This window comes from Anomaloglossus baeobatrachus, chromosome 5 (assembly GCF_048569485.1).
Source record: "Anomaloglossus baeobatrachus isolate aAnoBae1 chromosome 5, aAnoBae1.hap1, whole genome shotgun sequence".
NCBI classification, from domain to species: Eukaryota; Metazoa; Chordata; class Amphibia; order Anura; family Aromobatidae; genus Anomaloglossus; species Anomaloglossus baeobatrachus.
Window position 1 is genome coordinate 399,341,310 of NC_134357.1, and position 27,631 is coordinate 399,368,940.

General features: G+C 48.5%; 1 protein-coding gene across 1 annotated transcript in view; it reads right to left on the reverse strand.

The window, feature by feature from the left end:
* The window catches only part of LOC142311617 (keratin, type I cytoskeletal 19-like), a 59,370-nt gene that overhangs the window by 5,726 nt on the left and 26,013 nt on the right, over window positions 1-27,631 (reverse strand). Inside the window, exons 3-7 of the mRNA XM_075350180.1 lie at window positions 25,985-26,141; window positions 15,299-15,463; window positions 3,609-3,734; window positions 2,560-2,780; window positions 1,097-1,116 (exon numbers count right to left, since the gene is read on the reverse strand). Of these exons, the coding sequence (XP_075206295.1) occupies window positions 1,097-1,116; window positions 2,560-2,780; window positions 3,609-3,734; window positions 15,299-15,463; window positions 25,985-26,141 (689 nt within the window). The remainder of the gene's footprint in view (window positions 1-1,096; window positions 1,117-2,559; window positions 2,781-3,608; window positions 3,735-15,298; window positions 15,464-25,984; window positions 26,142-27,631) is intronic.

The following is a 27,631-nucleotide window of genomic DNA, read 5'->3' on the forward strand; positions in this document are numbered from 1 at the left end:
TAAGAGAAAAGGCATAGATATCAGGAGAACTATACTGCATTTCTAATTGGAGTTATTTGCTAATATTATTAGTATTATACCTACTACATATTGGGATAGGATCTTTGAGATGGGAATACCCATTGAAGATAACTTAACATTGCCTACACCAGTGACTGAGGTTAAAGGGGTCTTCTCATGCTGTTTCCTCAGGAGCACCACTTGCAGGGGGTTATGCATTCCTACAGATTGATAGTTTGGACTAGCTGCGAGGTTGCCTCGCTAGCCAGAACTGTGCACTCTCTGTTGCTTCTATATCAGGCAGTTTATTTCTGCAGCATTAGAAGAGCGCAGTAGCACTAAAGTTGGTCAGCTTGTGCGCTCCAATGATTTGGCCAGCTTAAGATCAGCGCTTACAAGCTTGCATTTATAAGATCTGCACGTTTGGTCAAAACTATTAGAGTGGAGCCATGGTCGATATGCTAGACAATAAGTATTAAACAATAACATTATTTTATTCTTAAGAACTTTTTAACAGGCAGTTTGCAATTTTAACCATTATTCTACTGATGTTAAAAACAAACCCTTTAAGTTAGGTATCAATATTTATTTTTTTTGTGCAGTGAATGATATCTCAGGGCACTAGTATCTGAATCAAGCTAACTTTTGCTATACCTGTATTAAAAATATAAATATTCACATGATTACCCTAATTTATTTGCAATACTGCCTGTTATATTCATCATTTTGACAGCAAAAATACCTCTGCATATTGGGCTATGCTTCCTGACAAATCTCATAGGACTGATGACGGATGCGTTCAATTGCAGTGTGACTTTAAAGGGAATCTATCAAGTCCGATAACACATATAACCTACAGATATGGGGTTAATCTGCACATTAATAGTGTTAAGAAGGTGCCTTGCCTTAGTACTGAGAGTGCAGCTCCTGGAAGAAAATGAATTTTATTTCTCCTGGGATCCGCCAGCTTTCAGTCATAAAGGCAGCTGGATTTTTTTTTTATGGGATTGTCACAAATCAACTTAAGATCAAATTGACTCACTAATTAATGTAGAACACAAATATATATAATAGCTAAAAAAATATAAAATATTACCTGTAGATCGAGTGTACTCACTGAAATGAAGAAAGAAAAGAGGAATATAGGTGATTATTAAATGCAATATCAGTCGATAATAACCTTCCAAGCCTTATATATATATATATACAATATTTATATACTGTAAGGGGTACTTTGCACACTACGACATCGCAGGTGCGATGTCGGTGGGGTCAAATCGAAAGTGACGCACATCCGGCGTCGCTGTTGACATCGCAGTATGTGAATCCTTTTACATACGATTAATGAGCGCAAAAGCATCGTTATCGTATGATCGGTGTTGGGTTCGACATTTCGATAATTTTGCAGCAGCGACGGTACGAAGTTGTTCCTCATTCCATTCCTGCGGCAGCACACATCGCTGTGTGTAAAGCCGTAGAAGCAAGGAACATCACCTTACCTGCGTCCCGGCTGCTATACGGAAAGAAGGAGGTGGGCAGGATGTTTACGTCCCGCTCATCTCCGCCCCTCTGCTTCTATTGGCCGCCTGCCGCGTGATGTCGCTGTGACGCCGCACGACCCGCCCCCTTAGGAAGGAGGCAGTTCGCCGGCCAGAGCGACGTTGCAGGGCAGGTAAGTGCATGTGAAGCTGCCGTAGCGATAATGTTCGCCACGGCAGCAATCACAAGATATCGCTGCTGCGACGGGGGCGGGGATTATCGCGCTCAGCATCGCAGCATCGGCTTGCGATGTCATAGTGTGCAAAGTATCCCTAACTGACTGAGAAACAACATAAATATAGTGGATATGATCTTCAAAGGAATTTCATGAAAAAATCTTAAACAGCGTCACTCTTGTCTATTTAGCTCAGTCACATTCACTTCAATGGAATGCGCTGCAATATCAGAACCAGCCCATACAAATATTGGTGTTGCTTCTGGTAAACTGCAAACTGTTTTTTTTTTTACCTTTTGACAAATCACACACAGTCCCCTTAATCTGGATTCAAAAATCAGTGGCTAGAAAATGGTTTATAGAATCAATAATATTGGTATATATATATATATTGGCAACTACCGATATTTTGTCTTGGTCTACAGAATAGTCCATACTTTCAATAGAATATTTATCTAGTTAGTAGGATACATATAGAGTTACTAAATCATATTGAATGCTGGTTAGTAATATATGGGTCACCACAATATAGGAGCAGGTAAATAATTTTTGACACCCTTGGTATGATAGAAAAAAATGGCAAGTAATGATTTGGAACTCTCTATACGTGAGTTGTCATACTTATATCTTAGTTGGTACCACTCATTTCTGGTCAGAATGCTCAGTTTCCCGTTGATCACTAACTCTTGAACCAGGCACTTTGCTACTTGTGAAAGCTTATTTTACCCTTAGCTTGGGTATTGGTGATATGACTCCTATAATCACCCTTATGCTTAGTGATTTGTCAGTGTGTTAGATATAATGAATATACCAGTGTTATTCCTCTTTCTAGAGTCCAACCTTACCTGCTATTATTTCCATCAATCAGTTTTCGATAGGTGTTAATTTCATTCTCTAGACGGCTCTTTATATCCAGAAGTATCTTATATTCACTGTTCTGCCTTTCTAAATCGAATCGGACTCTGCCCAACTCAGCCTCAAACTGACAGATTAGCATCTGGATCTTCTCAAGATGTTCTGATGAGTGATTCTGGGTCTCCTCAAACGTTTTCTCCAGTCCATGTTTCTAAACGATAAAAAATTCACTGTCAAGAATTAACATTAGGAGATGTGACAAATTCTCACCTGATGCTACAGCTTTTGGGGTCATGTCTAAGTAGGAGTTGGTTGTATGAAACATCTCCTCTATTTTTTTGTTTATGGTTCCCTAACCTGGTGGTGATATACTTTAAGGACCCTCCTTTGGTTGGTATGTTAGTTAATATAGTGGACTGTCATCCATTTTTTCTGTCATATTTTTTTGTCCGATGAGTTGACCCTTCTTAGAAATTAACAAATTTTTAACATTTCTTTAAACCTCAAGAATGTCAAAATTGATTCCATGATCTTCTTTTAATATGTTTTCTAATGACTTCAAGTCATTTTGATTTTATGAGAGTATGGCCCCCTATATGATGTCTATATACCCTATGGAGGGGGCTCTATCTAGCTTGTAGCGGTAAAGGGCTGAATGAAATTACTGGGAAATACACGGTTGCACAAGAGTTGTTGTCTATTTAGTGTTTTTATATCAATTTTGCTGACTCTTTCAAAGGTGTGCTTGGCTTAGTAGAATGGGGTTTAGCCTAGGACAGTCAAATTGATTTCACGTTAGTTTACACCACAAAAGTGGGGTTAATTATAGAGGTTTACCGCTAGCGTATTCTGACGCTGTCACACAGCCAGCAGAAAGGTGTACCAACCTCTTTTCGAAGCATTTGCCTATTGAGGAATATGGCCCATTTTACTCCAGCGGACTATGGATCAAGACAGTCACAAGTCTGGATGAATTCCCTGTTTACTATTTAAAATATTCAGTGAAAACTCAACTTCAAAAAAAGAAAAAGACACTTACCCTACTAATCTCTGCTTGAAGCTCAATTTCTAGATCCTGCAGGGTTCTCTTTAATTCCTTTATCTGCTTTTTGCTGCTTTGTAGGGCTTCAGTGTTTATATTCACCTCCTGCTGGACTGTTGATGACTGAAAAAAATAATGTATATATCATTGAGACAATCACAAGGAATACAAGGCAGAATGGAGCTAAAGCAGAGCCATGGGCGTAGTGATCCATGACTCTCCTTTACAGGGCCGCCAAGGGTTAATTTAGCTGCAGGTGCAGAGCAAGCTTTTTCTGGGGTCAAAGGTTTAAGGGGTGGGTTAATAGGGCCAGGGGAGGTTAGCAGGGGTGGAAACATATTTATATGTTCAGGGGAGGAGGGGCACGATATCGACATGAGGCACCAGCAGATAAGGTCCCACCCTCCTGCCCTATGTTCAAACGTTTGTAGGGGAGGAGTTTGGGTAACGGCTTCTAACATTTCTTCGGGTCATTTCGGCGAGCGGTAGCGAGGGGGGTTCTTTAAGATGGTGGAAAAGTTGGGGTGGAGGGGTGGAACATTGGATGGATGGGGACCACCCCGCTTGTTTATTCTGGAATGGTAATTTCCTGGTTGACTTGGGGGCTCTCCAGGGTGCGGTCCCCTGAAAGTCGGTTAGGGACAAGGTTTTCCGGTAAAAGAGGTGCCCCCGAGCTTGTGGTCGCAACAGGGGGCAAAAATTCTGGATGGTTTATAAATAATATTTGGTTGTCCATCAGGTGTTTTGGGGCTCCAAGAACCTCCCTATCGTATAAATAGTTATTTAATCTTGTAATGTTTGTTAATAAAAGGGGGCAATCTGGCCAATGTATCCAATAATGGTTTTACATTTTCATTAAGGGATGGGGAGCCGGAGTTGAATGGGTTAGTGAGGTAGACAAGACGGTCGGGAAGCCTCTGCAGTAGGGAAGTCATGTATTTCTGTGTATCTTCTTGGATTCTATGCAGTGATGAGGCGTGGGACTATTACAAGTTACCATGTTGTAGTGTGGTGCCCTGGACAACCCAGGTCATCACAGGTACTGCAACAACACACACCACACCCCGGTTAGGCACATCAGTCACACACAAATCCTTGTTGCCTCCCTCCAGGGGCTGATGTCCACACCAGGTGGGGTGGAGCCCGGCGGTTGGCCCCACCCACTGAGGAGTTCACAGTCCTGGAGGCGGGAAAAGGAAGGAGTTGAGTTAGGGAGAGTGAAGGAGTAAGTGGCAAGAGAGGAGCAGTCTGACCGTGTCCGGATACGTGGCCCGGGCACATACAGCAAGGTTGGCTGACGGTGGTGGCCATCTGCAGGAGAGGCCGATCGACGCGGAACCGTAGGACCAGGGTCGGGCGGTGGCCCGCCGGTACTGAACCTGGGAGCGAAGAGAAGCCAGCACCATTCGGCAGGGCCTACGGACCCCGACCAGGCTTGGAGTCGCCGTTAAACCGGTCAAATCCGTTAGCGACGGGAACCTCCGGGGTTTCCCAGCAGCAAAGACCCGATTGAAGGCAACCGTCCAAACCGTGAAGGGAAATACAGTCACCGCTAAAGCTACAGTTCCCAGGGTCAGAGCCTGCGGGCAAAAGGAGCTCCTCCAGCGCCTATCAAAGTTGGGGAGCGGGTTACCGGTGGGAAGCCATCGGGGCCGAAAACACACTACAGGTGCAGGGAAAGGCAGCCACCGCCAACCTACCGGGAGTGACCACTGCAGCCGGCTGCGGGACTCGTCCATCCAGCCATTTGTTTTACCAGAGACTCCTGTACGTTATTGGCTGAGTGAGTACCACCGTGCCGTCTGGCACCGTGCTGCTCCCGCGACCCTGCACCTCACCAAACCCTGCCATCCACATTCCAGTCACCTCACCGGGCCCCGGGACCACCCAAAACCCCCTACCCACGGAGGGGAGAGAAACATCTTGGCTGCTCCCTGTCATCGCTCCCGGGATCCCCGTCCAGAGCAGCGGTGGTGTCCCAACCTCACCACAAACCGTGGATGGCATCACGGACCGACTTCCCAAACCCCAAAAACCACCCCCTTTCACTCACGGGCGAGGAGCACCGCTCGAGTCCCCGGATCCAGCCCACCGCTCGAGCCACCAAGCAGCAAGCAGCAGGCTGCAGCAGAGCCGGACCCGAGCGCCAGCGAGAGCGCAGCAGCGACGGCTCCCTCCCCACCCGCGACAGTAGCAGATTTTGACTCTTGAAACCACAGCACTTTATAGTTGGGTACTGTGCCTCACACTGTGACTCCACCTTCCTTGTCCATCATCACTGCGAGACTCTTCTGTTGTTTTGCTTACTCTGTTCACATTGGTGATGATAATGAAGCCAATACTACGGAACAGCCCGATGCCGAGGAGTAGGGTGGAGGTGTGGAGCAGAGTGGGTAGCACTACACAAGGGCATTGAGGAGCAGGAGGGCCCCATTCAAAGGTTTTATATGGGCCTTGATTTGTTTAGTTAAAGGGATATTCCCATTTCCAAGATCCTATCCCAATGTCTATATTAATATTAGCAAATACCTTCAATTAGAAATGAAGTATATTTGATTAGCTATTTCAATAACTTCATGTGCAAGGCATTGCGCCCTAGGTAGCCATGGTTACCTCCATAAGCAACTAACTAACGGTCACTAAATCAGTCGTTATAACCATGGATACCTAAGCCGCAATGCCCTGCACTAGGAGTAAGCAAAATAGCTAATCAGGAGAACTATACTATATTTCTAACTGGACGTATTTGCTAATATTATTATTACATCTATTATGTATTGGGATAGGCTCTTGGAGATGGGAAAACCCCTTTAGCCTCTGAGAACACGTTCTTTATACGGTATCTAGAGTTTATTTCTGTGTTAAAGAGAGTGAAATGTATTGTACCAAAAAAATTGTTTTAATTGACATCTCACCAAGGGTGAAAATACCATGAGGGCGGCTCATGCTAAGGTGGCTAGTGATGGGCGAACCCCCCGATATTCGGGAGATTCACCCAAGTTTTTTGTAAAGTTCGAAATCGGGGCTGGAGATAACATGAACTTGCGTCTGAACCACGAACTTGGACTTTACAGTTATGGAGTTATGGGATGGGGTGGGGGGGTGTAAAATAAAGAATATAGTTAATAATAAACATTGTCATTATACTTACAGGTCCCGCGATGCATCCTACAGACTCTGTCTGCTTCTGCTTCTGGGTCCGCCCATTAACTTCCGAGGGTATTCACTGCACTGCTCGTCACTTGGCTTTTTTCAGCCGTGTTCGCGGTGATGTCAGGGTTCGAGGCTTAGCCATGGACTCGACTGAACTTTGACTATCACTGTCAGAGTATGATTCCACTTGCATATGACTCGTGCGAGTCTCGCATCGGTAACACCCGGCACGATGCACAATCTTCTGACAGGAGCGGGTCGGCTGCAAGGAAATACATGCAGCCGACCCGCTCCTGTCAGGAGAGTGTGCGGCCATGCCAGGTGATAACGATGCGAGACTCGCATGAGTCATATGCAAGTGGAATCATACTCTGACAGTGATAGTCAAAGTTCAATCAAGTCTATGGCTAAGCAACGAGCAGTGAAGTGAATACCCCCAGAAGTTAATGATCGGACCTGGAAGCAGAAGAGACCAGAAGATGGCGGGTCTGCAGGACGCATCGCGGGACCGGTTAGTATAATCATAATGTTTTTTAATAATGTGCTTTTTTTACAGCCCTTGAAAGCAAACTGGACCCAAATTGTAACATGGGTTTCCCAGGAAAACTCGTGTTTGGGACCATGTGCACGAACACTATGTGTTCAGTACGGACGCTGAACTTTACATTTCGGGTTCGTCTAAAACTAAAGGTGACCTTTATCAGTAATAGCCCAGTCCTCTTTGTTATTGGGTGAAGAACTATATCTAGAGCAGCTGTAACCAAGAGGATGGAGAATTGGAAAGGAGTGGAGGGGCTCATTTGATTTTTGCTAGTTCTGAAGTGATATATACTGCATGCCAGTCTATATGTTGTATTGTATATAGGTGTCAGGTTTCCGGGTTTTCCAGTTCTCTGTTGAAAAAGCTTGCCCTCAGTTAACATGGAGTTTACTGTTCTGTTGCCCTACTTCCTGTCCAGCTGCTTAAAAGGCCGCCTCTAAACCTAGTCCAGTGCCTGAGTATACTGCTTGCTGTGTGCTCCTGCTTTGCTGCTGCTAATCCTGTTAGCCTTTGGATCCTCCTAAAGACTACCGACCGACCGACTCTGGACCTTACCCGGTTTCTCAAGTTGTGCCCGGATTCCGTCTGCCATCTTCGGTTAGCACTCTGCCCGGTTCTCTCTGGTTCGTAACCACTCTGGACATTCATCCCGTACGGACACTCCTGGACTTTTACCGTTTGCCCCTTGTGTCCCGGCTGCTGCGCATTTAGGCCTTCCGGGGTGATTGCCGGACAGTCCCTGTATAGGGGTTCGCTCTGGTGGTCTCCCTGGGGGAGTCCGGTGCGTGGCCCCGGGAATTCCCTTCGCTCCGTTTTGGGAAAGTATTGTGTGTATTTGTACTGCTGTGTTTTCCGTTGTGTATCCGTGGTTACATATTATAAAATATCTTGTACCAAGAACTCGTCTCTGATTGTCATTGCCCTACGCTATCGAAATCCTCAGAACATATATAAGTATTACATTATACTCAGGCCACTGAGAGGATTTCGCTGGGGCAATGACTGAGACACGAGTAGATCAGCTCTTCTCCATGATTAACTCCTTGCAGCAGGAGATGGAGGCAGTGCAGAATAAACTTAGAGATGTGGAGGCACAGCTGGGCCATGATCACCAGGTACTGGGTCCGGCTATACAGGATTTGCAAGTCAGAGTGGAGGCTCAGGAAGCCGTTCCCACTACGTCCGTATCAACTGCCGGTATGCCTAGGTTACCCCCATTCCGTTTCAATGGTGATCGTAGTCAGTTCCGTGGATTTGTTAATCAATGTATACTGTTTTTCGATGTACATTCTGATTATTACCGTTCTGACCGGTCAAAAGTGTTATGTATCATCATGGTATTAACCTCACGAGCACTGGCTTGGGCTAATCCCATGATAGAGAATCGGGACATCCGTTTGAATCACCTGGATGACTTTCTGAATGCAATGGCACAAATGTTTGATGATCCGAATCGCCGTGCTACCGCTGAAGCGGCTCTCCTTTCCTTACGTCAGGGAAAGCGGTCTGTCATTGAATACGCCACTGAGTTCAAGAGGTTAGTGGTAGACACCGATTGGGGAAACAATGCCTTATTGTCTGTTTTCAGAAAAGGTTTGTCCGGTACCATCAAGGACGAGTTAGCCCGTTCCGAATCTCCAGGGGATTTTGAACTGTTTCTCCAGCACTGTGTGCGCATTGATACCCGTTTGACGGAACGTAGACAGGAAAAATGGGCAGCTGTAAACCGTGTAAACAATATTGCATTTCCTTCCAGAGAACCCGCTCTCAGGACGCCACGGGAGGCTGAGGACGTACCTATGCAAGTGGACTCTCTGCAAAAACGAGAGACCAACGAACGTCGTGAACACCGGCTCCGTGAGCGTTTGTGTTTCTATTGCGGTCAATCGGACCATTTCTTGATCGACTGCCCGAAACGTCCAAATCGCCCAAATAAGGTATTGGCAGCCATGGCAGAGTGTGACAACACGGACGCAGAGTCCGATATCTCTGAGGCAAGTGGACACTTGGATGCGGTGTTTCCCTTGACGGTAATGTCTACCTCACCGAAGGACTCAGAGGGGAAATATACCCATTGCTCACTCCCCATTCAGATCCGTTGGGAGGGACAGCTAATTCCTACCTCTGCAATGATAGACTCTAGGGCAGGGGGAAATTTCATGGACTCTTCCTTTGCCAGGAAACACGGTATCCGGACTCAGCAAATATCCTCACCGGTTACCATGGAGACGGTAGACGGATCTCCGTTAATCTCTGGACCAGTGGATCGGGAAACCGTACCGCTCGAATGCGTGATGAAGCCAGGTCAGCAGGGGACCCTTGTTTTCATGATAATTTCTTCTCCTCATTTTCCGATTATTTTAGGTATTCCGTGGCTACGGTCTACAAATCCCGTCATCGATTGGGAGACCAAAGAAATATCCTTCCCACCGCAGAGTGGTCCGACCATTTGTCCAACTGTTCCGGTTCCAGTAACATCAAATACGGAGGGCGCTGTACAGGTACCTGTTTTACCCCCGGTTTACCGTGACTTCGCTGATATATGCGACAAAAGAAAAGCTGATCGGCTTCCCCCGCATAGACCGTATGATTGCCCCATAGACTTACTCCCAGGGGCGGAGATTCCGTTTGGTCATGTCTACCCGTTGGCGGCACCTGAGCTAGAAGCACTAAAAGAGTATATTGATGAAAGCCTAGCCAAGGGATTTATTCGTCCGTCTACCTCACCCGCAGGGGCACCCATCTTTTTCGTGAAAAAGAAGGAGGGGACTCTGAGACCCTGTATTGACTATCGGGAACTGAATAAGATAACCATCCGGAACCGGTATCCGTTACCGTTGATTCCTGAGCTATTGGAGAGGGTCCAACAGGCAAAAATATTCACCAAATTAGACCTCCGTGGGGCATATAATCTGCTTCGTATACGTCCCGGAGACGAGTGGAAGACCGCGTTCCGATGTCGGTACGGACATTTTGAGTACCTAGTGATGCCTTTTGGACTTTGTAACGCTCCCGCGGCATTTCAACATCTAGTTAACGATATTTTTAGGGATATCATGGACCAATTCATGGTGATCTATCTGGACGATATCCTAATCTTTTCTGATTCTTTACAGGAACACCAGGAGCACGTTAAGACCGTACTTACCCGTCTGAGGGAAAACCATCTGTACATTAAACTGGAGAAATGCGAGTTCCACTGCTCACAAATACAATTCTTAGGTTATGTCATCTCTCCTCAGGGACTGAACATGGAATCTAGCAAGATACAAGCCATTCTCGACTGGCCGGAACCGGGAAACATCAAAGAGGTACAACGCTTTGTCGGTTTTGCCAACTTTTACCGACGCTTTATCCGTAACTTTTCAGAGATTGTTCGTCCCATCACTCTGTTAACCAAAAAAGGACAGAAGTTTGTGTGGTCCGCCCAGGCCCAGGAAGCATTCCATCGTCTCAAGGTATGTTTTACCTCAGCGCCAATATTGGTACATCCGAATCCCGCACTTCCCTTTATCGTGGAGGTTGACGCTTCCGACTATGCATTAGGGGCCATTCTGTCTCAAAGGACCGGGGACAAGAGTCTCTTGCATCCGTGTGCCTTCTTTTCCCGCCGGTTGTCCCCTGCAGAAAGGAACTATGACATTGCGGACAAGGAATTATTGGCGATTATTTCCGCTTTCAAGGAGTGGAGACACCACTTACAGGGAGCCGCACAGCAAGTGATAGTACTCACGGATCATCGTAATCTGGAATTTCTTAAGTCTGCCAGGTGCCTGTCTCCACGGCAAGCCCGTTGGAGCCTATTTCTTAACCAATTCAATTTTATCGTTACATACCGTCCAGGTTCACGTAATGGGAAAGCCGATGCCTTGTCCCGAATCCACGCCGTGGACTCCGTGCCTGGAACCCCGTCTCAGACCGTGTTATCGGATGCCAATTTCGTTGGAGTAATCCAGGACCAGGACTTGTGGAAGGACATCAAGCTGGCCTATGATGGTGACGTATTTCTTGCCGCCCCCCCGAATGATGTAACTCTTGTTCTTCGGAATGGTGTGTGGTTGAGAGAGCGACGCATTTATGTCCCGGAGGCCGTAAGACTTCGGGTTCTCAAGTTGGTTCATGACTCCGTGTTGGCCGGTCATAGGGGGGTACAGAAGACGCAGGAATTTCTGAGCCGGTTTTTCTGGTGGCCTACCTGTTTAAAGGACGTGAAGGACTATGTCCACTCATGTGTGGTTTGTGCCCGGTGCAAGGTCCCTCGTGTGGCTCCTACGGGACTCCTCCAACCGTTACCCGTGCCATCTCGCCCTTGGGGGTCTATCTCCATGGATTTTATTGTTGAGTTGCCAGTCTCAGGCGGGCATAATACCATTTTAGTGGTGGTGGATCGATTGACTAAAGCTGCTCACTTCATTCCGTGTACCGGTCTTCCCTCAGCCGCAGAGACAGTGGATTTGGTTATCCAGAACGTATTCCGATTGCATGGGGTACCAGACGAGATCATCTCCGATCGGGGCGTGCAGTTCACGTCTAGATTCTGGAAGGGGTTTTGTACGGCACTCCAGATTGATGTCTGTTTGTCTTCTGCATACCATCCTCAGACAAATGGGCAAACCGAGCGGACAAATCAAACCCTGGAACAATACCTTCGCTGTTATGTCAGCCATCTCCAAGACGATTGGTTGAAGATGCTTCCGTTGGCGGAGTTCTCCTACAACAACACTCAGAGCAGCTCCACTAAGGTAACGCCCTTTTTCTCTAACCTGGGTTACCATCCGACTATTTTGCCTAGGTCACCGGTTGCGGTTTCGGTGCCAGCGGTGGAGGACAGATTGACAGAAATACGACAAAATCTGGAGGTTCTAAAGGACACCGTGGCTACGGCCCAGGAGCGTTACAAGAGGTCGGCAGACACTCACCGGAAACCGGCACCCATGTACAAGGTAGGGGACTCTGTATGGTTATTCACCAAAAACCTGAGATTGGGTGTTCCTTCGCAGAAGCTGGGACAAAAATTCATCGGTCCGTTTAAGATCACCGGGATCGTGAGCCCTGTGGCCTGTCGGCTACGGTTACCGCACCATCTAAAGGTACACCCGGTCTTTCATGTGTCTCTCCTCAAACCCGTTTCCCCTAATACGTTTCATGGTCGTGTTGTGCCTCCTCCTCCGCCTGTGATGGTCGACGGCGAGGAGCAGTTCGTGGTTGAGGACATTATTGACTCCCGGCTCCATCGTCGTCGGCTTCAGTATCTGGTACGTTGGCAGGGGTACGCCCCCGAGGACGATTCCTGGGAACCGGTGGGTAACATTCGGGCACCCCGGAAGATTGCTCAGTTTCATCGACGTTTCCCGGACAAGCCAGGTCCTGATCCGTCCTGAGGCCGTCTCTGGGGGGGGGAGTAATGTCAGGTTTCCGGGTTTTCCAGTTCTCTGTTGAAAAAGCTTGCCCTCAGTTAACATGGAGTTTACTGTTCTGTTGCCCTACTTCCTGTCCAGCTGCTTAAAAGGCCGCCTCTAAACCTAGTCCAGTGCCTGAGTATACTGCTTGCTGTGTGCTCCTGCTTTGCTGCTGCTAATCCTGTTAGCCTTTGGATCCTCCTAAAGACTACCGACCGACCGACTCTGGACCTTACCCGGTTTCTCAAGTTGTGCCCGGATTCCGTCTGCCATCTTCGGTTAGCACTCTGCCCGGTTCTCTCTGGTTCGTAACCACTCTGGACATTCATCCCGTACGGACACTCCTGGACTTTTACCGTTTGCCCCTTGTGTCCCGGCTGCTGCGCATTTAGGCCTTCCGGGGTGATTGCCGGACAGTCCCTGTATAGGGGTTCGCTCTGGTGGTCTCCCTGGGGGAGTCCGGTGCGTGGCCCCGGGAATTCCCTTCGCTCCGTTTTGGGAAAGTATTGTGTGTATTTGTACTGCTGTGTTTTCCGTTGTGTATCCGTGGTTACATATTATAAAATATCTTGTACCAAGAACTCGTCTCTGATTGTCATTGCCCTACGCTATCGAAATCCTCAGAACATATATAAGTATTACAATAGGGGTATCATAGGACATCACTCCATCTGATTACAAATCCATGTACATCAAGTAGAGGAAATGAGAGCACGGCTTACATCGTCGTACAGTGCAACTTTTCCATTAACAATAGTATTATTTATGTCTCCGTATCGCTACAGGTAAAATACAAATGAGTGAAGGCGTTCCAATTTGAAGAAAAGCCAAAATAAGTATAGCCGAAATTAAATTGGATAAGCATAAAAAGTGGAACAAACAACATATTTTTTCCTATCGAACTAATCTGAGTGGCAAGTGTTGGCAGAGGCACAGAACGAGTGCCAGGTTTAGAGACTTCTATATTGGATATTTCACAGAAGCTGAGTAATGTATGCAGAGAGCAGGTAGCGGCATGCCACAAATAAAGAATAAATACAGGGCTGTCTGCATAGAAGTGCCAACCGGGCTGAATGACAATCAGGGCAATAAATATAAGGGCACAGCCATAACAACTGTTTCCAGTCCTTGTGGTTGTCTAGAACAATCCTTAAACTCAATGTGTGGGGAGCCATTGTTTAAAAGTAGGGCAATCCTAACACAGCATAAAAATAAAACTTATATCGTAAGACTAAAGGGCACTTTACACGCTGCGATATCACTATCGATATCGCTAGCGAGCGTACCCGCCCCCGTCGGTTGTGCGTCACGGGCAAATCGCTTCCCATGGCGCACAACATCGCTTACACCCATCCCACATACTTACCTTCCCTGCGACGTCGCTGTGGCCGACGAACCGCCTCCTTTCTAAGGGGGCGGTTCGTGCGGTGTCACACCGACATCACACGGCAGCCGTCCAATAGCAGAGGAGGGGCGGAGATGAGCGGGCGGAACATGCCACCCACCTCCTTCCTTCCTCATTGCCGGTGGACGCAGGTAAGGAGATGTTCGTCGTTCCTGTGGTGTCACACATAGCGATGTGTGATGCCACAGGAACGACGAACTACCAGCGGCATGCACCACCAACTATATTATGAAAAGGAGCGACGTGTCAACAATCAACGATTTTTGACGTTTTTGCGATCGTTGATTGTCACTCCTAGCTGTCACATGCTGCAATGTCGCTAATGACGCCGGATGTGCGTCACAAACACCGTGACCCTGACAATATATCGTTAGCGATGTCGCAGCGTGTAAAGCACCCTTAAGTTTCGAGATGTCTACTTGTGGTGAAGATGGGTTGATAAACACCCTAGGGCAAATGTGTTTTAGGCTATGTGCGCACGTGTGCGCTCTGCACCGCACCGAAAATGTGCGCTTCAGAGCGCAGCTGAAAAGCTGCGTTCTGAAGCGCATGATGCTGGCAGATTCGTGCGCTCTGCATGCTGCCTCTCCCTATAGACAGCATGCAGAACGCACGAAAGAAGTGACATGTCACTTCTTAGAACGCAGCGATTCGGCAAGCAGCCGAATCGCTGCGTTCTAACATGCCACGTGCGCACGGCTCCTGCACAATCTCCATAGATTGTGCAGGGGACGCAGGACGCATGCAGTTACACTGCGGTGCAGAACGCAGCGTAACTGCATGTAATATGCACACGTGCGCATATACCCATATTCCACCCCTGCTATGGGGCATAGCTATGTTTTGAGGACATCATTATTGTCAAGGATCCTTATCACTAGAGGTTCAGAAGGAGTTTTGGCGACAAGGGGTAAAATTATGTCCCATTCCTATACTTCCCTGTAAAACATCAAATCTGTAAAAAAAACACCATGTTGATCACTACAACTAAGGACCACAGGCCAATAACTAGATTTGTAAAATTGTGCACAATATATTGTAGAACTTATTGGTTTCATGTGACGCGTAGAATAAGACAAATTAAAAAAACAATATTTACTTTATGGAATTTTAGAAAAAAAAGATAAATGGCCTTCTGTCTGCCCATTGCTTCCATTTTATTTGCACCTGATGCATAGCTTTCTCGTACCTGATGCTTGTACCACTCTTCAACACCTCTGCGGTTTTTCTCAATGACTGATTCATATTCTTTTCTCATATCGGCTATAATCTTGGCTAAATCAACTCCCTTGGGGGCATCGACTTCCACATTGACTGATGCACCTTGCTTCTGAGATAGAGCAAGTTTCATGTCCTATAGAATGAAAAAACAACAACTGATTATTACAGGCCAAGGCCCAGGCCTTGTCGATAATGGGTCCCAAAAATGTCCAACAGAAGACAGTCCAATTTGGAGAGGACTCCAGAGACAGTCACTTCCCTATAGAGTTTACTTCGTATCAATCAGTGATTATTATTATTATTATTCACAAATAAGCTGTAGACCTTATTTATATGTGGTTATTAAAATACACCATTTATTGTGGGTATGCTCCGTATGTTTGTAGGTTAGGGGTAGGTCTGATGGGTCCAAGGAAGCCCAGTCCAATAGTCCAATGCTACTTTAAAGATCCTTAAAGTGGTTGTCACTACTAGAACAACCCCTTCTGATCCCACCTGTTACCCCAGGTAAAATAAAAATCTATACTCACCTCCCGTACCAGCGCCATTACAGGGGTGAAACGGCTCATGTTCCCGAGGCTCACTTGGCATTGTCACATCAAGTCCAATCACCGATGGCTTCTGTCTTCCCACCTTTGGACACAGGAACTATCAATAGGAAATGAGCAGCTTCCTATTGATTAACTTCCTGTTGATTAACTCATTTGGTCCAAAGGTGGGGAGACAGAAGCCAGAGCTGATTGGTCGTGGGGCTCACATAACTTCACAACATCACATGAGCGCTGGGAACGGGAATGTGAGCCACGGCACCTCTGGAATGGAGCTGGTACAGGAGTTGAGTAAAGACTTTTTTATTTTACCTGGGTGAAACATGTGGAATCAGAAGGGGTTGACCTAATAGTGGACAAGCCCTTTAAACTTTGCAGTAGTGGAGCAGAAATTCTATCTTGTGGGCCCCTCTGTAATATGCCTCCAACTAATTCATTACTTAAAGGGATTCTGTCACTGGGTTTTTGTTACCTGATCTGAGAGAAGCATGATGTAGGGAGCAGAGATCCTGATTCCAGTGATGTATCACTTACTGAGCCTCCTGCTGCAGTTTGCAGTTTTGATAAAATCTGTGTTTTATCTGCTGCAGATCTATAAGTTTATTGATTGTAGAGCTCTGTATTGTGCACACGTTGCGTATTTACATGCGTTTATGCAGCGTTTTGAACTGCGTCCTCAGCAAAGTCTATGAGAATTAAGCAAATTCCATGCGCATGTTGCGTTTTGAAACACAGCGTTTTGGATGCCAAATTTTTGACAAAATCGATGCATTCTAAAAGGCAAATTTTGTGTGTTTTGGATGCTTTTCCCTCTCTGTCTATGGGAGAACAGGCATCCAGAACGCATCAATTCTGCATTCAAAATGCATTCAAAACGCAGTGTTTTGGCTGTGCTTTGAAATGCACATGCAGTGACAAAACACTGCGTTTTATTTGTCACGCCAGAACGCAACGTGCGCATATACTCTTACACTGCCCTCACCACTGATTGACAGCTTTCTGTGTACACTGTGCATAGGCAGAAAGCTACACATCAGTGGGGGAGGCGGAGTTATGCAGAGTTCATGAATATGGCAGACTACATGCCAGCAGGTTTACTAGTCCACTAGTGATAATCTCCTGATGATAACACAATGATTTTTTTTTTTCAGCCCAACAAGTGACACATTGCTAGAATCAGGATCTATGAACGTCCACTTCCTGGAGTGGGAGGGACGTTCGGTGTCACATCGATGTCATGCGGCAGCTGGCCAATAGAAGCGGAGGGGCGGAGATGAGCGGGACGTAAACATCCCGCCCACCTCCTTCCTTCCGCATAGTCGGCGGGAGCTGCGGGACGCAGGTAAGATCTGTTCATCGTTCCCGGGGTGTCACACACTGCGATGTGTGCTACCCCGGGTACGATGAACAATCTGACGTTCAATTCATGAGGAATGAACGACGTGCGTGCGATGAACGTTTTACCGTTCATTCGCAATCGCACGTAGCAGTTACACACTACAATGTACCTTACAATGCCGGATGTGCGTCACTTATGACGTGACCCCGCCGACACATTGTAAGATACATTGCAGCGTGTAAAGCGGGCTTAAGTGGCAAAAACTTGGTAACAGATGCCTTTTAAAGGATTTGTGTTCTTATATGGATCTTTTACTCCAAGCCCAAGCTGCAATAACAACCTCTGCACGCCCTATTGTTATGTCCTTGATGGACAGATATTCTTATATTCTCTATTACAATTCACAGTTGACATTTTGTTCGCCCTTGTCTCGGGCGTATGTGGCGCCCTAGGACCTGGTCGCCACAACGGCATTGCCCTCCTGAGGGTTAATGCTGAGCCTGGAGGTAATGGGGAAATCTACTGGCCAGTAAGTTAACATCCACCGCAGTTTCTCCCTCAGGCCAGTAGGGGGAGCTCTGAACCTGAAGTTTCAGGGAGCTTCCTTAAGCCTGACCTGGGGGAGGAGTTAGTTAGTCTGTAGGGAGCAGCAGAAGTGAACAGACACAGAGTGAGCTGTCCTGTGAATCTGGGGCCTAGAGCTGGAGCAGTTTGGCCCAGAGAAGCAGGAGTAGCTGAGAGGCAGCAGAGAGACTCGGACATCGGAGTCTGTGGTTGCCAGGGTATAAAATCCGTCCCTGGTAGCCGAATCCGAAGGGCAGGGGAGCTGCAAGCCCCTGGCCCAGACACATCCAAGGTACAGCTGCAGCATCAGGGCCCGGTGTGGACCCCAGCGGAGAAGCACCAGGGAGTGGGCCTGCGCAGCCACCTACAGAGGGAAGGGACGTGCCATTGGTCCCAGCAGCGAAGAGGGCCATTGCTGGATTCAGAGAAGCAGGGTCCTATCATCACCAAGAAAGGTACAGGAGTAGGCCTCATACTCAGCTGGCCAGAAAGATCACCCCAAGTACTTCCAGGCCGACCGGATCCCCATCACCACCTGTTACGGTCTCCCAGGACTGGACTGTTCCCAGAGTAAAAGAGGAAAAGGTAAAGAGACTGTTGTTTGTGCCTGGTTCTTTCCTCGCCTGTCGGCCCTGCACCGTGTTAGTCACACAGCACCATAGACTTTCACAAGCACCAACTGTGCCCCGGGCATTGCTCCACCTGTGGGGAGCAGTACCATCATAGCTGCCATAATATCATCCCGGAGGCCTCACACAGCAGCGGCGGCTTATTAGCCGCATACCACAGGTGGCGTCACGAACACAACCATTAACAAGCAAGCCACATATTCTACTGACACCCACCAGGGCCACGGAGCCGGGCCCAGCCACCACTGACTACCACCGGACTAGTCCAGCCCGGCACCGGGTGTCCCATAGCCCTGGGGTGGGCGAGTCAACTTCTGGCGTCACGAACAGGATTTCGTGCCCGGTCCCACCGGGTACTGTGCGCCTGCCGGAATTGTGCTTAAAAGATTGTGTACTGGCTGCAGACCACCGCCGCCATTAGCCTCGCCGAGCGCAGGAAGAAGGGGGGCGTGCCTGACAAAGAGCGCGAAGGGAGCGCGCCATCAGAGCAGAGCGCTGTTAACCCCGCGCGACCCGGAAGAAAATTTGAAAAGTGAACGGAGCCTGGTAAGGTTCACTAAGGGGGAGGAAGATGTCCGACTCGGAGGGAGGGCAGGTGGCTGCCATAGCCCGAGACGCCGCAGCACCAGCAGAAGCAATCCCAGTCGCCGTCGCCCCGGCCCCCACTGTAGCGCCAGTAATGCCGATCACAATGCCATACATCCCGGGAGCAGAATGGCTGCCGCAGTACTCCGGGGAGTCCCATACCTTGAGTGACTTCAGAGAAAGCCTGCACAGCTTATTCCGGGTGTATCCGCTGACTGAGAGCCAGAAGGTGGGCATATTAATGGGACAGCTAGCCGGCGCAGCCCAGCGTGAAGCGAAGTCATGGCCTGATACAGATAAAGGGACAGCAGCCCAGATACTGGCCAAGCTAAAGAGTACGTTTGACACTCGCACCGCAGCAGAGATAAAGATGAGATTCTTTGGGTGCAAGCAGCGGGCCACAGACAGCATAAGGGACTATGCCCTAAACCTGCAAGAGGCCCTGAAAGCAGTTAAACAGGTGGACCCAGAGAGTGTACGTGAAGAAGACAAACTCCTAACTGAGCAGTTCATAGAGGGGCTCCTGTCAGATGCCCACAGGACCCAGCTGCGTATCCTGGTCCTGCAGAACCCTGCTCTGGACTTTGCCAAGTTTAAGGACCAGGCCATCAGGGTACTGAGAGAATCTACGCCGAATGACCCAGTACCCCTCCGGCCTCCTGCTATCACGTACCCCGGGGTGGTGCCTGCAACACGAGCCACTGCAGGGGCTGAGGCGCAGTCCCTGGATAAGGATCCCACTGCGGAGCTCAGACAACAGGTCCAGGAGCTGACCAAGACTGTGGCTGCCCTTGCCAAGACCGTGCAGTCTCTACAAATGACCCCCTCGCCTGCGAAAATCGAGTTGGCCTCCAGCCCAGAGGACGTCCCATGGATGCGACAGAGAAGGATTCCGCCGACCCGAGGCAGAGACACAGACCGGTACGATTCAACAGGACAACCGATCTGCCGCAACTGCAACCAGGCGGGCCACATTGCACGACGCTGTCCTTTAAATGGGCCGAGCCTGGGGCCAGGAGCCGACCCCCAGGTGTAAGGAAGCCCGGCTCAACCCCCAGCCGCAGCAAGTATGTGGGAGGACGACCGGTCCTTCCTATTGTGCTGGATGGAATCCCTTTGAATGCCCTCCTGGATACGGGGTCCCAGGTAACAACCATCCCCCACAAACTGTACAAAAGATATTGGGCCGATTCAGACATTGACCATGGCCCAGATGATGATTTAACAATTGTGGCCAGTAATGGTCAGCCCTTACCTCAGCTTGGGTACAAAGAAGTAACCATTAAAGTGGGGCGGGTGGAATTGCCATGTCAGGGGATGATAATTGTAGATATTGATCGCAAAGAATCTGACCCACTGCTAACCATTGGTACAAATGTGATAGAAAATTGTATTGCCGAAGTGATAATTTTGTTACAGCAGGCGTCTGAAACTGCCAGCTCCGGGCAGCAGCGTGCCCTACAGAGGGAGATCAGAGCCCTGATGAGGAGGCAGCAGGTAGAGCTGGCCGGAGGAGAAATTGGCAGTGTGAGGGTAAGTGACCCCCTCCCCATTGTAATACCCCCAAGAAGTGAAATGTTGATATGGTGTCGGGCAGCAATAGGCCTCAAGGGTCAGGATTACCATGCCTTGGTAGAACCAATGTATTCAGACAGTAGGCCTGGAGTCCTGATAGCCAGAGGGGTAGCAGACGTCCGCAAGGGGAGAGTGCCCGTCCGTGTCCTGAATTGTGTGGAGGAGGAGGGCAAATTGCCCCGGTATGCCACTGTGGCAAAATTGTACACTGTCAGCAACAATACCATTAAAGCAGTGGAACCCTTGATCCCGTCCGACCAGGCGGAAGACAATGGCTCCAAGGGGCAGCCGGAAGACTGGTGCCAAAAATTACATGTGGGCACCGACTCCACCCCCTCACACCAAAAGCATGGGGTTTACCGGGTGGTACAGGAGTACGAGCGGGTCTTCAGCAAACACCCCCTAGATTTTGGGCAGGTGAAAGGGGTTCAACATCAAATCCCCACGGGTGATCATCATCCCATTAAAGAAAGATACCGCCCTGTACCCCCCGCACAGTATCAGTGTGCCAAGGAAATGTTACGGGAAATGAAGGAGGCTGGGGTTATCAGAGATAGTTGTAGCCCCTGGGCAGCTCCACTAGTGCTCGTAAAGAAAAAAGATGGTACAATGAGAATGTGTGTAGATTACAGGCAAATTAACCGCATTACACATAAAGATGCCTATCCACTACCCAGAATAGAGGAGTCACTAACAGCCTTAAAGTCAGCTAACTATTTCTCCACCTTGGATCTCACCAGTGGGTATTGGCAGGTTCCCGTGGCAGAGGCGGACAAGGAGAAGACTGCATTCACGACACCAATGGGTCTCTGTGAGTTCAATTGTATGCCATTCGGGCTCTGCAACGCCCCAGGGACATTCCAAAGGTTGATGGAGTGCTGCTTGGGCCACCACAACTTCGAAACCGTGCTGCTGTACCTGGATGACGTAATAGTCTACTCCAAGACTTATGAGGACCACCTGAAGCACTTAGCAGAAGTGTTTGAGTCCTTGTCGAAATATGGCCTGAAGATCAAGCCGTCCAAATGTCACCTCTTGAAGCCAAAGGTACAGTACCTGGGTCATGTGGTCAGCGCAGAAGGCGTGGCACCTGATCCGGAGAAAGTCACGGTAATTAAGGACTGGCCAAGACCCACCACGGTGAAGGAGGTGCGGCAGTTCCTTGGACTGGTGGGCTACTACCGAAGGTTCATTGATGGGTTCACCAAGATAGCAGCGCCCCTTCAAGATCTCCTGGTGGGCCAGCCGAAGCAGGCTAAGAAGCAGAGCCCTCCATTTGAATGGGGCAGCCAACTGGAAACATCCTTTGTCCGGCTGAAAGGGGCTCTCACGGGAGAAGAAATTCTGGCCTACCCTGACTACAGCCAACCGTTTATACTGTACACAGACGCCAGCAACGTGGGACTGGGAGCAGTTCTGTCCCAGGTACAGGGAGGCAGAGAGAGGGTAATAGCGTACGCCAGTAGGAAGCTTCGGCCCACGGAAAGGAATCCAGAAAACTACAGTTCCTTCAAGCTGGAGTTCCTCGCTATTGTGTGGGCAGTGACTGAACGCTTCAAGCACTATCTGGCATCGGCCAAGTTTACCATCTTCACGGACAACAATCCGTTGACACACCTGGCAACAGCCAAGTTAGGTGCGATGGAACAGCGATGGATGGCCCGGCTGTCTAACTTTGACTTTACCATCAAGTATCGGGCTGGCAAGAAGAATAACAATGCTGATGCGCTGTCCAGAATGCCTCACTTACCCGAGCCTGGAGAAGACCTGGATGAACTCGAAGAGATAGAGTTACCGGCTTTCCATCACCAGGGTGTTTCACAGTGTGAGCATGCTGTGGGAGTGAAGCGCTTAAACCAGCACGAGGTCTCGGTCAATCCATTACTCCACCATAATTGGGAAGAAACACAGAATGGTGACCCGGCCGTGCGATTGGTCAAAGAGAAGCTAGCGCAAGCTGAGACCCATCTTGGCCCAGACGCTCCAGAGGAAGCCCAGCAGCTGTGGAAGGAGAGGGGACGACTGTTCACCTACCAGGGCAAGCTCTGCAAGAGATATGTCAACTATCGAACAAATGAACTTGTCTGGCAGATAGTGGTTCCGCAGAGGGATGCTCCAATGGTCCTAGCAGCGTATCATGATAACGCCGGGCACTTCGGGTGGAAGAAGTTGGAGGCCTTACTCCGTGATCGGTTCTACTGGGTGCACATGAGAAAGATGATCGAGAAATGGTGCCGAGACTGTGGCCCGTGTAACTTGAGGCGGAAGGATGATGCCAGCCAAAGGTCTCCCCTACAGCCAATTGTCACGAAGCAGCCCCTGGAGTTGGTGGCCCTGGACCACGTGAAGTTAACACCAAGCCGGTCAGGCTATGTGTACGCCCTCACCATTGTGGACCATTACTCTCGTTTCCTGGTAGTAGTGCCTGTGAAGGACCAGACAGCCAGGACGGCAGCTAGAGCGTTCCAGGCATCGTTTTGTCGACCGCACGGCTATCCGGAAAGGGTACTGACGGATCAGGGTCCTGCATTCGAGGCTGAAGTGTTCCAAGAGTTCTGTAACATGTACGGTTGTAAGAAAATTCGAACCACACCGTACCACCCCCAGACCAATGGACTGTGCGAGAAAATGAACCATGTGGTTATTGATATGCTGAAGACCCTACCGCTGGAAGAGAGGAACCAATGGCCAGAAAAGTTGCCAGATCTGGTAGACTTGTACAACCACATCCCAGTGAATTCGACCAACTGCAGCCCCGCTTACCTGATGCGAGCCAGACCAGGCAAGTTGCCTGTAGACTTTGAGATGGGGACTGTGTCGCCTGAGGCGGTTCAAGAAATAGAGGATTGGGATGCAGAACGGCAGCAGCGGTACCGTAAGGTCCAGGAGTGCGTGGAAAGGAGCCTGTCTCAAGCAAGAACGAGACAAGAACAGCATTACAATCAAACAGCCCCAGCAACTCCCTTAGCACCTGGAGAACAAGTCCTCAAGAAGAAGCGGAAGACGCATAAGTTGGATGATCAGTGGGAAAACGAGCCCTACACCATTATCCCCTCCAACTTTGACAATAGTAAGGTATGCCTCATAAGCAAAGATGAAGGCAAGACCTGTCAAGCAATTTCCCGAGACCGCCTGAAAGCGTGCCCTGAACGGTGCCGAATCCAAAGAGAAATGGAAGGAGTACAAGGAAGTCCCCAAAGTCAAGAGAAAGAAGGGGAGATGATTCAAACCATCCTTGGGAAGTTCCCCAAAACTTGGACCCGAATCAACAATGCCATAGTGGTACCAGTTTTGGCGTTTCCGCAGTTGGTCGAGCCAGAAACAGAAAAGGTTCCGGATCCACCTAAAGAATCGTCCGCTCCAGCACGAGATGACACGCCAGCAGTGGAACAGGAGGATCAACCCCCTGTCAGTGGTGAACCTGTCATACCCTTGGCGACTCCTGGACCACAAAGGCAACCATCACGCTTACCTATTGGGGTTAGGCCCACCTGTAGTGCTGAGATAGAAGACGTACCACGTAGTCAGGGGCAAACACCAGAGCTACGTAGGTCCCAGCGCAGCACTCGGGGACAACCCCCTCTAAGGTATAGGGAGTCTACTGTATAAAGTAAAGAGTACTTATTAGAGTGTAAATAGTTATGCAAAATGTCTGTCATGTTGTGCACAAAATGTTTTCTTTTTCTTTGATTGCGAAAATGGACAATTGGGCCACTGGACTATGGGTGGCCAACACCTAAATTGTTCATAGTTAGCACCAGTGTGCTCAAACACCCCTGAAGAAAAACCCGTCCGGCGTGCATAGAGTGGGGTCATCAATGCTCTGACGCACGCCCAGAGCCTACGTTGGGGGTTTGATCGCGGCGGGTCCCCCATGGAGCAGTGTAATGGACACCCGGCAGGGAGCCACACTGGACTCTTATAGAAATGTTTAAGATTGTAACGTTAAAGAGAATGTGCCTCCCATATTGGGATGAAATGTATGACATGTTATGTTTTGTTTCTACAGTCCGGGAGTACTGAATTTAACTAAGGGGGAGTGTGGCGCCCTAGGACCTGGTCGCCACAACGGCATTGCCCTCCTGAGGGTTAATGCTGAGCCTGGAGGTAATGGGGAAATCTACTGGCCAGTAAGTTAACATCCACCGCAGTTTCTCCCTCAGGCCAGTAGGGGGAGCTCTGAACCTGAAGTTTCAGGGAGCTTCCTTAAGCCTGACCTGGGGGAGGAGTTAGTTAGTCTGTAGGGAGCAGCAGAAGTGAACAGACACAGAGTGAGCTGTCCTGTGAATCTGGGGCCTAGAGCTGGAGCAGTTTGGCCCAGAGAAGCAGGAGTAGCTGAGAGGCAGCAGAGAGACTCGGACATCGGAGTCTGTGGTTGCCAGGGTATAAAATCCGTCCCTGGTAGCCGAATCCGAAGGGCAGGGGAGCTGCAAGCCCCTGGCCCAGACACATCCAAGGTACAGCTGCAGCATCAGGGCCCGGTGTGGACCCCAGCGGAGAAGCACCAGGGAGTGGGCCTGCGCAGCCACCTACAGAGGGAAGGGACGTGCCATTGGTCCCAGCAGCGAAGAGGGCCATTGCTGGATTCAGAGAAGCAGGGTCCTATCATCACCAAGAAAGGTACAGGAGTAGGCCTCATACTCAGCTGGCCAGAAAGATCACCCCAAGTACTTCCAGGCCGACCGGATCCCCATCACCACCTGTTACGGTCTCCCAGGACTGGACTGTTCCCAGAGTAAAAGAGGAAAAGGTAAAGAGACTGTTGTTTGTGCCTGGTTCTTTCCTCGCCTGTCGGCCCTGCACCGTGTTAGTCACACAGCACCATAGACTTTCACAAGCACCAACTGTGCCCCGGGCATTGCTCCACCTGTGGGGAGCAGTACCATCATAGCTGCCATAATATCATCCCGGAGGCCTCACACAGCAGCGGCGGCTTATTAGCCGCATACCACAGGTGGCGTCACGAACACAACCATTAACAAGCAAGCCACATATTCTACTGACACCCACCAGGGCCACGGAGCCGGGCCCAGCCACCACTGACTACCACCGGACTAGTCCAGCCCGGCACCGGGTGTCCCATAGCCCTGGGGTGGGCGAGTCACGTACACATGACCCAGAGGTCTTATATACATACCATAATTGACCTATTATATTGTAAACTGTACAGTGACACTGCTGGTAGTAGATAGAAACCAGACTTATCATACACAACTGTAGTATCATACATGTGTCCTCTATTCAGCCATGTTGTCTTGTTCACTTTTGTCCATTCAGGTTGACATAGATCCTATTGGTAAGAATATTCTGTTGTCCTCTTTTATATGAGGCCTTACACAAACTCTATTTATTGAGTCCACACCTTACAATAACAACATATCTGTACAAAAAGAACATGGAGGAGGAGAAAATACCTCCTCATGGCTTTTCCTCATGTAGATCAGCTGCTTTCTCATTCCTTCAACCTCCATCTCCAGGTCTGTCCTGACAATAGTGAGATTATCCATCACCTTACGAAGTCCTTCCAAGTCCACCTCCAAGGCAGTGTGCAATGCTTTTTCTGTGTCATACCTAAAGCCACAAAATAAAAAAAATCCTGTGTGAAGTCTAGATAAAAGAGTTATAAAAAATAGAAGCATCAACTTATTTCTATGAATTATGTCACTATTTGTCACTAGCTGTGTCTGTTACTGTAGCGCTGTCTCTCGAGTCTGAAGTGCAGAACCTGACCCAACCAGTACACAAAAATGGCACTATTTTTGATACAAAAACTTATATTTTTTTTGCAACCCCATTAGTACTCCACAATTGCTATTTATTAGTACCCCACAATGTGGTTGCCGTTGCAGACTGGTTATTATTGCGGCAGCCAGGGTCCTAACAAAAGACCCTAAGGCCAGCTATATTAGTACAAGGCTCAATAGGAGAAGGTTTGTATCAACAATCGAGCAATCACATGTTCAAGTTCCCTCTATATACTGAAAATACATAAAAAAGTTAAAAACTATAAAGAAACGCAAAAAACAAACATTCAAAAAACCATGCCGCAAAATTTAAACAAAGGGGAGGAAAGCAGCCAGGGGAGGAATAGATAAAGGAGAAGCACCCGCTATGTTCATGTTGTAGTTGACGTCTTCAATAAAATGGCACCAGAGTCAGCGCATGCGCATTCTCCGAGCTTGGCACCATTTTATTGAAAACACTGTCTCTGGGAATATGACCAGTCAGCAGTTTGGTTCAGATGATATTCGCACACAGTGTCTTCAGTAAAATGGCGCCAGAGATTGCTGTATACGCACATGCTGACTCAGGCACCATTTCATTGAATTATTCAACTATAACATGAGCATAGCACTGTGCATGCGCCGGCCAAAGGGGTCTTGGCCACCGTGCTTCAACTCAGTTTCAGGGTGTTGTAATTCTTCCTATAGCGTAGAACCTCTTTATGTAGAGTAACATTTTTTTTTTCAGATCCTGAGAGAATTCTTTGACATGAGGAGCCATGTTAAACTTCCAATGACCAGCATGAAAGAGTGTGTGAGCGATAACACCAAATTTACCACACCTGTTCCCCACTAACACCTGCGACCTTGTAACACTAATGAGTCACATGACACCGGGGAGAGAAAATGGCTAATTGGGGTGTACTCACTTTTTTTGCTAGCGGTTTAGACATTAATGGCTGTGTGTTTAGTTATTTAGAAGGCACACCAAATTTACACTGCAAGCTGTACACTGACTACTTTACATTGTGTCAAAGTGTCAAATGAAAAGATATAATTTAATTAAAAAAAAAATGTGAGGGTGTATTCACTATTGTGATATACTGTATACGTGAGGGGGTGAAATTATTGATTTTCAGGATTTTGGTCAGTAAACTGGGACTGTTGGACAGGAGGCCTCTTTTTATTAGCTGGCCTGGCGCAATGTCACCATTGTGGTGGGATGTACCCAAGACATCGTGGCAGCCTCCTTGATTAGAAGAAGACCTGGGTAAGACGATTCGCAGGTCTCCCTTCCAGTAGTCACAGATTACTGACCTGGACAAAGGACCGGAAACC